General features: G+C 36.6%; 1 protein-coding gene across 1 annotated transcript in view; it reads left to right on the forward strand.

Moving 5' to 3' along the window:
* LOC107088562 (neuroendocrine convertase 2-like) overlaps window positions 1-8,343 on the forward strand; it is a 319,033-nt gene that overhangs the window by 189,298 nt on the left and 121,392 nt on the right. Inside the window, exon 13 of the mRNA XM_015380822.1 lies at window positions 5,514-5,617. Within this exon, the coding sequence (XP_015236308.1) occupies window positions 5,514-5,617 (104 nt within the window). The remainder of the gene's footprint in view (window positions 1-5,513; window positions 5,618-8,343) is intronic.

The following is an 8,343-nucleotide window of genomic DNA, read 5'->3' on the forward strand; positions in this document are numbered from 1 at the left end:
ATGATCCACAGATAGAGAAACACATAAGGCAGTTTTGAGATACTGCTGTGGGGAAGTTTAAAGCCAGATTTATAATTTAAGATTTCCCAAGCTTTAAACAGTCCAAGGAGCACTGTGCAAGAGAAAATATTTAAATGGAAGGAGTCTAAGACCACGGCAAATCTATGAAGACCCAGCCACCCCTCTCAACCTTCTGCTCAAACGATGAGAAAACTGATCAGAGATGCATCCAAGAGGCCTATGATCACTCTGGATGAATTGCAGAGATCCACAGCTGAGGCAAGAGAATAAGTCTAAAGGACAACAATCAGTCATGTACTGCAAATATCTGGCCTTTTTTTTGGAAGAAAGCCATTTCTTAAAGATATCCATAAAAAGTCTTGTTTAATGTTTTCCACAAGCCACCTGGGAGACACAGCAAACATGTGGAAGAAGGAGCTCTGGTCAGATGAAACCAAAATCAAACTTTCTGGCAACAATGCAAAAGGTTACAGTATGTTCGGTATGAAGGCAACACAGCTCATCAACCTGAGAACACCATCCCCACTGTCAAACATGGTGGTGGACATCATAGTTTCGGCCTTCTTTTCTTTTGCAGGGGCAAGGAAGATGGTTAGAATTGATGGAAAATGGATGGAGTCAAATACAGGACCATCCTGGAAGAAAACCTGTTGGAGTCTGCAAAATACCTTAGACTGGAATGGAGATTTATCTTTCATCAAGACAATGACCTAAAGCATAAAGCAAAATGTACAATTGAATTGTTCTTAAATCAACATATCCAGGTGTCAGAATGGTCAAGTCAAAGTCAATACCTAAATCTAATCAAGAATCTGTGGAAAGAACTTAAAAACTTCTGTTTACAAACGCTCTCCATCCAACCTCACTGACCTCCAGCTGTTGTGCAAAGAAGAACGGGCAAAAAATGTCAGTCTCTTAATGTGCAAAACTGATAGAGACATACCAGAAGCAACTTGCAGCTGTAAGTTTATTCTCCAGGTGCACATTTTTCATATGGTTAAAGCACTTTACAGTACAGTATTTTAGTGTATATATTTTTTAACTCTTCACAATTATGCTATTCTTATACATTTTTCTAAGGTCCACATTTGTGTGACAATTTTTTCTATAATCTTTTTGCTGTAAACACCCGAACTTCCCCATTTTGGGACAATAAAGGGATTTTCTATTCTAAGGTTGCACTGCAAAGTATTAACTCAAGGGGGATGAATAATTTTGCACAAACAATATTTGTTAAAACATTTTTAAAATATCCAATAAATTTTGTTACACTTCATTATTTTACCCACTTGTTGATTTTTCAAAGAATTACAATTTAACAATGTCATGTTTGAGGCCTGAAATATGGCGGAAAGTTGAAAGGGGGCAAATACTTTTTAATTGTTCTATATAAGGTGTCTTGGAGATATGATGCCCATTTTACATAATTTTATTCTTCTATAACCTGGTTAGCAAGGGACTCATTTTCCATGCCACTGTATCAGACTAACATGAAGGGCAAGTTTAAATTACTTACCTAAAGCTCCTTACCTTTATATTCAACGGGAAGGCAGATATTGTAACAAGGATAATAGCAAAAACATTTGTCCACAGACCGCATTAAAAACACATGATCACACTAAAGTCTAAACACTGTTACCAACTTATTGACAAATTTGGTGGATTTACAATATTCATAAGTAGATATGGTCATTATATTTAGTGACTTTTTAGCAGAGATGGATAAAGTACATTTTATTCAAGTAAGAATAACACTACTTTAACATTTTACTGGTTTTTGACTCATTAGTTAGAGCTTTCCAGGGAATAAAAAAAATAATATTTTATAGATAGATAAATATAGATTTTCCCTGTTATAAAAAAAAATCTATGTTAGATGGATGTGATTTAAATATGTCCTAAAACAATGAGTATAATGTTTTCATAGCAGTTCTATAAACAACTAGAAGTTGCACTAGTTCACAAACGACAGACAAAAGGAAGTCCTGATAAATGAAGTGTTGCAAAAGTTGAGACAAGCAATCTGAAAAAGATGTAAGACAATGGGTTCAGAAAGACGCAGGGTTCTAAGGAGAAGTGGGAGTTATAGAAAGTGAGGAGGGAAGAGCTGTGTCAGTGGTAAACAGATCTCTTAGGGCTGTGACCCAGAAACTGCTGGAGTATCTCCCAAAGTTACCAGAAACAAATTTTAATACTATTTTAACCCATTTGTTGTCACCCTCTGATGTTCTGATGTTGCTCTGATTATTTCTAGGGATGTGCAGCAGTCAATTGACATCTTAAGACAGCTTTATCTTTTTTTGTACAAGAACAATGGTATCTATAGCCTTTCTTTATATATTTTTTTCTCTTTAGGACCCTTTTCCAGGAGCCTTTTTTTGGTTACATAGTATATTCAACAACCAAGAAGAAAGGCCAGATTACAAAGTAAAGGATCTACTTTACCACATACAGTAATGCAGATCCAGCAGTACTTGAAATCTAACCGAAACCCAGGAAAGAAAGAACCAAATTCAGTTTGTCAGGGTTTGGTTCAGGTTTTTGAGGACCAAAAAGCAGAGATCAGGAGGCTGAGGTGAATCTTGTAGATTTAATGAGTAACTGAGGCAAAATCCAAAAAATCCAAGAAACAAATAACCAGAAAACATCAAGGGAAACTCACGTGGGGAGCCAGAGATGAGGAAGACACAAACAACAACAAGGAACCAGCACTGAGTGACTGCAGAGGTGGAGAATATAAGGGGAACAGAACAAAGGATGGACTGATTAGCTGAATAAGGAGCAGGTGTGAATGGAACTAGAAGGAAGCCAAGGGAAAAGGAAACAAGCACAAGGGGGCAGCAGAGAGTAACTTAAGACTGCTTGAATATAATGGAAAATAAACCAAAGATCAACAAAACAGAAAAACTGATAACTGAAAACTTAAAACTCAGAGTCCCAAGTGGGGAGAACCACGACACAGTCATTTTATTCAGGCATTACCCATCAGTGATCTCTTAGGGATTAAAACAAAAATTGTCAGCATGTTTTACAGAATTTTTGCACTTTGATGAAAGTAAAAAGCAAACTCATTCCTTGGTTGACTGCAGCCTCTGAGCTCCGTCTGTGTGCAGTTAGTGCTGTTTTAGCCCAACAGTGGCAGTCATTCAAAAAAGCCAGCTGAATTGCACTTCCCTGCAACTCCCAGCAAAATCCCCTCCAACTTCCAGCCACTGGAGCCTCTTGCATATTTTTTTTTAACCCGAACCCAACCCTTCAACGAAATAAAAGGGCCGAACAACAAAAGAAGCCTCCCCTTAAAACCTAAAAACCAAAAAACAAGAAAAAAACGTTTAAGAAAAAAAATGAACGTTAAAAAAGAAATGGAAAGGGACCAGCCAAGGACCAACCAAGGGCCCATCAAGGAAATAAGGAACATTTTGAATGGCTACTACTGTACTGTCTGAATTTTAACCATTGAAAACTTGTATACCTTTAAAATTTAATTGGACATTAAACAGTTTTTAATTCTGTGTCTGTGTTTTTTGCTATGAAATAACACAATTCATGGCCGTGGAACACAAGGGTTTTATTAGTTCAGAGCTTTATTTTCTTTCTGCTTGACTACTATGCTCTGAACTCTGCACTGGCTAAATTAATTATTACCTTTACTCTTTCTGATAAATTTAGTAGTCTCAGTTTATTAGTTATATGGTGTAATTGCTTTAAAAGAATGATTGGTTATGGCTTTGCTGCTGAAAAATCATGTTTTTGTTTTTTTTTTCTTTTTCTGTTGCTAAACTTGACGTCCATTGGTTTGATCGTGTTTTTAGTAAAAGTAAAACACATCCTGGGTCATGTATCAAGTGTATCAATGTATCAATCCTTGAAGAATATGTGTTTATTTCAGCTCAACCAGGGTCAAGAATGTTTGGTTGATGCATGGCTTCATTTGTGTTATTCTTAGCTTCCATGTGGTTCCTATTCTTCAAATTAACTAAGTTCCTACATGTTAACAAGTTTTTATCAATGTTCTGTAGAAGACGATCTTTGTTTTATCAGCCACTGAGTGTGCTAGTTCTCCTTTGTAGAAAGATAAGAGAGGTCTGGAATTTTCATGTAAGGTTAACTTGAACTGTGAGATATAAAATAAAATAAAAAAAATCCAGGAAATTGTATGATCTTTATTTCCAAATTATGATGGAAAATAGGTATTTGGTCATTTACAAAAGTTCAGCTTCATTCTTTGCACCATCATTTCTGTTGGCAATGACAGGTCATTGCAGCCCACTGCTTCCCAAGGGCATCGGTTAAATGCAGAGGTAGATTTCTCCAGTGTGAAATCAATAAAATTAAATTATTATTATTATATTTCCGGTCAGTCTTCACCAGGTTTGCTGTAGCTGCTGTTTTGGTCCATTCTTCCATCCTGCTCCTCTAGAGCAGTAATGTTTTTGGGTTGTCACTGGACAACCTGGACTCTCAACTCCATTCACACATTTTATACGGGGTTGAAATCAGGAGAGTGGCTAGGCCACTCCAGGACCTTCTAATGCCATTCATGGAGCTACTTCTTCATTGTCTGAGTGCTGTGTTTGGGTTGTCATGCAGGAAGACCCAGCCACATTTCTTCTTCAGTGCTCTCACTGATGGAAGGTTTTGGCTTGAGTTTGCAAAGGCCTTGTTCATTCTTCCTTACTATGGATAAGCCTTCCTGTCCCCTTTTCATAAAACAACCCCACAGCATGATGTAGCCCCCAGTTGCTTCACAGTAACTAAGGTGTTCTTCCTTCAAACATGAAATATTGAGTTTGTGCCAAAAACAAAAACCATTCTGGTTTCATCTGAAATTGTATTCTCTCATTCCTCTTCTGGACCATCCATGTGCTCTCTCAGATGGGCCTGCCTGGGCATGTACTGACTTGAGTAGAAAGACTCTCGCCTTTCACTTTATCATTTTGACCCCATGGGATGAGATCTTGCACAGGGCCAAGGATTAAAGAAGATTATCAATGCTGTTGTTTGTCACCGGTAATGTCTTTCCACCAACCTGTTTGACCATTATATCTTCAGTCCTACCAGCCTGGTGCAGGTCTAACATGTCCTTAATGGTGCACTTTGATAGCTCTTTGGTCCTAGCCATGATTGAGTTTGGAGTCTTAACTGTTTGAGGCTGTGGTCACGTGTCTTTTACAAAGAGAATTACAAACGGATGCCATTAATACAGGTGGCTGGCGTTACAGATCAGACATGTTGCTTCTTTCTATATGATTAGATATTTATTTTCCACCATCATTTACAAAGAAACTCTTTAAAATCATACAATGTCAATCTCTGGATTTTCTTTTCTCTAATCTTGTCTCTTATAGTTGAAGCATAGCTATGGTAAAAATTGCAGACTTTTCTTATCCATCTATGTAGGAGAATTTGCACAATCTTTGGCTGACTAAATAATTTTTGTCCTGAACAGAACAATTTTTATACATTCTGACTTTTTTCTTATTTTTTACAAGGTGACTGTGACCAACATGGGTGATGGATGTGTCACACGCTTCCCAGGAACCTCCAGTGCTGCTCCGATTGCTGCGGGAATTCTAGCTCTTGCCTTGGAAGTAAAGTGAGTGTCTATCAGTCCTGTAATACACCAATGAATACCAATGTTATTATGATAAAATATAAAAACTCCTTTTTTTGTATTTAATCATGAAACAGGGGATAATCACCACATCAATGATCCTGTTTAGTGTCTTTTTCAAAGGAAAAATCCGGTCACATTCTGAATATAAATCTCTGAAAATACTTAAACTATAAAATTATTACATATTTTTTTAATAAATGATTGTTTTTAATTAAGAGTAATTTTAATTTGAATGGGCTTTACTGGAGACATCAGTGTTTGTATAAGAACACTACTGCCACCTACCGGTTTGTGACGTCACAGTGCAGTACCGGATGTTGAGCAAGTCCCAATGCTGTATCTGGTGTTCGTTACAATGCGCTACTATCCATGATGGTGAAAACCAGTGCAATATGTGAAGCAAAGAGTAATGGATTCATGGCGTGTTTTTCTCTGGCCAGAATTTTGATTGCTAATCCTCCCTCTTCAAGTTGGAAATCCAACGACGAACCTGTGGTGGATCATGAATCGGAAAGGGGAAATAACTAATGTGTCTTTCACTTTTATCCAATGTATTGCAACATCCAACTGCCATGCACGTGGGCATTGTCAGTTTCACTATAGCTCTGGTGAATTTCAATGGTGAAGTCCTCTGGAAATCAAAATAATTGTTGTTGATTGCAGATGTGTCTATTAGCTCCCATTGAGTTTGCTTGTAAAGCGGGGAGAATGGAGCTAGGCTTACTGCACCATGACGTCACTGCCGGAAGATGTCAGGAGTGAGGTGTTACAATATTTAGGCAATAATGGCCGTTCCTGGACTCTGATCACAATGTTTTTATTTTTTTTTTTGTGATTAACAATAAATTTATCAAAACACAGCGAACGTATTAGTTTTATTTATGGATAATGGTCCATTGATTATTTCTTGCTGACCGTACTTTCTCTTTAATGTTTCTATTTTTGGAAACATTAAAATGTAATCATTTGAGATCAACCAGAATTGACTGTGATCAGACATACAGTATGGGACAACTGCCAACTTTTTTTTATACAAGCATTAAGTTTGTTTTTTCCAACTAAGAGGATGATGGAAAACATTTAATTTAATTAGAGGGCATTTTCTATAATACCTCTTGTTGTTTTTACTTCTCAGTATAAAGGTTTTTATTTCCCTTCTATTAAACCGTACAGTCTTAGAAACCTCGGAAATCATTCAGAAGCTGGATGGGTTAAATCCTGAATTAGGTGCATTGCATGATACCTTGCTGGCTCCTGTATAATTGATTTATTGCAGACCAAACACACCACATAGACCTTTAATGTTTACTATCCTAGGGAGTCAAGTTCACATTTATATTATTAGAATATTAAGTTATGTTCTGTTAAGTAGATTTTATTTTCCCCCTTTATTAAGTTTACTAGTCTTTTTCATCAGCCAATGTTTATTTTATTTTTTGCCCTGATTAAACCTAATTCATCCTCCCTGTAGAGTCTACGGATTTCCTTCAACCTCTTGTTTAACTGCATTGTTTACATGACTCCAATATCAAATGATCACTTTCAAAATTCGATTCATTCTAGAGGCCTATATTTAGATAAACATGAGAATAATGGGTAACTGTTAATAAAAAGGTATGAGTGTCTAAATTTGTAACCTTAAGACATAAATGTGAATAAATTTAATATGTATTTCATCCTTGTTAACTGGAAACTACGCTTTGTTATATCTTTGTGAAACTACATGCATACATCACAAATGTACAAGTAAAAATCATAAATTTACGAGCACCAGTCACAGATTGCACTTGTAAACTGCCAATTCCTACATTTGCGAATGCAAGTTGAAAAGTTCTAACTTTTATTTCACAGATAAAACGTCTGATGTCAAATGAATTGACATCAAGGAACAAACACATACTTAGAATTTTTACAATTTTATAAACCTCTGCTTACAAATTTAGACACTCTTTATTGACAGTGATCTTACTCAAGAAGGAAACCCCGTAAAAATAGCCATAAACAACCAGTAATCACTCCTTAACACATTTTAAACAACTGATAATATAGAAATATATTTCCCTCTATTACGTACAGTTTACTTTTTGCAAATCAGTAAGACAAAGGAAAGTCTTTCTGAGTCTTAATGTGTAATGATGTCTGCAGGTTGACCTAATGTGTTTACATCCCTGCTTACTTGTACTAAAACTGTTCTAGTTTATAGACTGAAGGATTTTAGAGTCTATTCTCTTAAATACCGGGAGCCAGTCGAAGGACTTTAGAACTGGGTTGATGTTCTCTACTTTGATAGTTCTAGTGAGGACCCAGGCAGCAGGATTCTGCAGCAGTGATAAATTCTACTAAAGATGAATCATTAATTAGGTTTACAAAGTCCTGCTGTGATATTAGTCTTTTAGTCCAGAGATAATCTTTAGGTGATAGAAGGTAACATTTATTACTGTCTTTATCAGCCTCTGGAGGTTCAGGTCCAAGTCCATCACTATTACCAGATTTAGAGCCTGATTGGTGGTTTTTACTGTAGCTGGAGTTATTTAAGCTGGGTGCTAACCTTTAAAAAATCTTTCTATGTTCCAAAAATTTATAGCTCAATTTTGTTTTAATTCAGCTGAAGATACTGTTGTCCTAGCCTGGGTGCCATTCCGAACTTAGTCCCGCCCACAAAGTTTGAGGTCGGGGAAGTTCGGTCTGGCTCTGCTCCATAGTAG

This window comes from Cyprinodon variegatus, unplaced genomic scaffold (genome assembly GCF_000732505.1).
Source record: "Cyprinodon variegatus isolate N-32 unplaced genomic scaffold, C_variegatus-1.0 Scaffold222, whole genome shotgun sequence".
Classification (NCBI taxonomy): domain Eukaryota; kingdom Metazoa; phylum Chordata; class Actinopteri; order Cyprinodontiformes; family Cyprinodontidae; genus Cyprinodon; species Cyprinodon variegatus.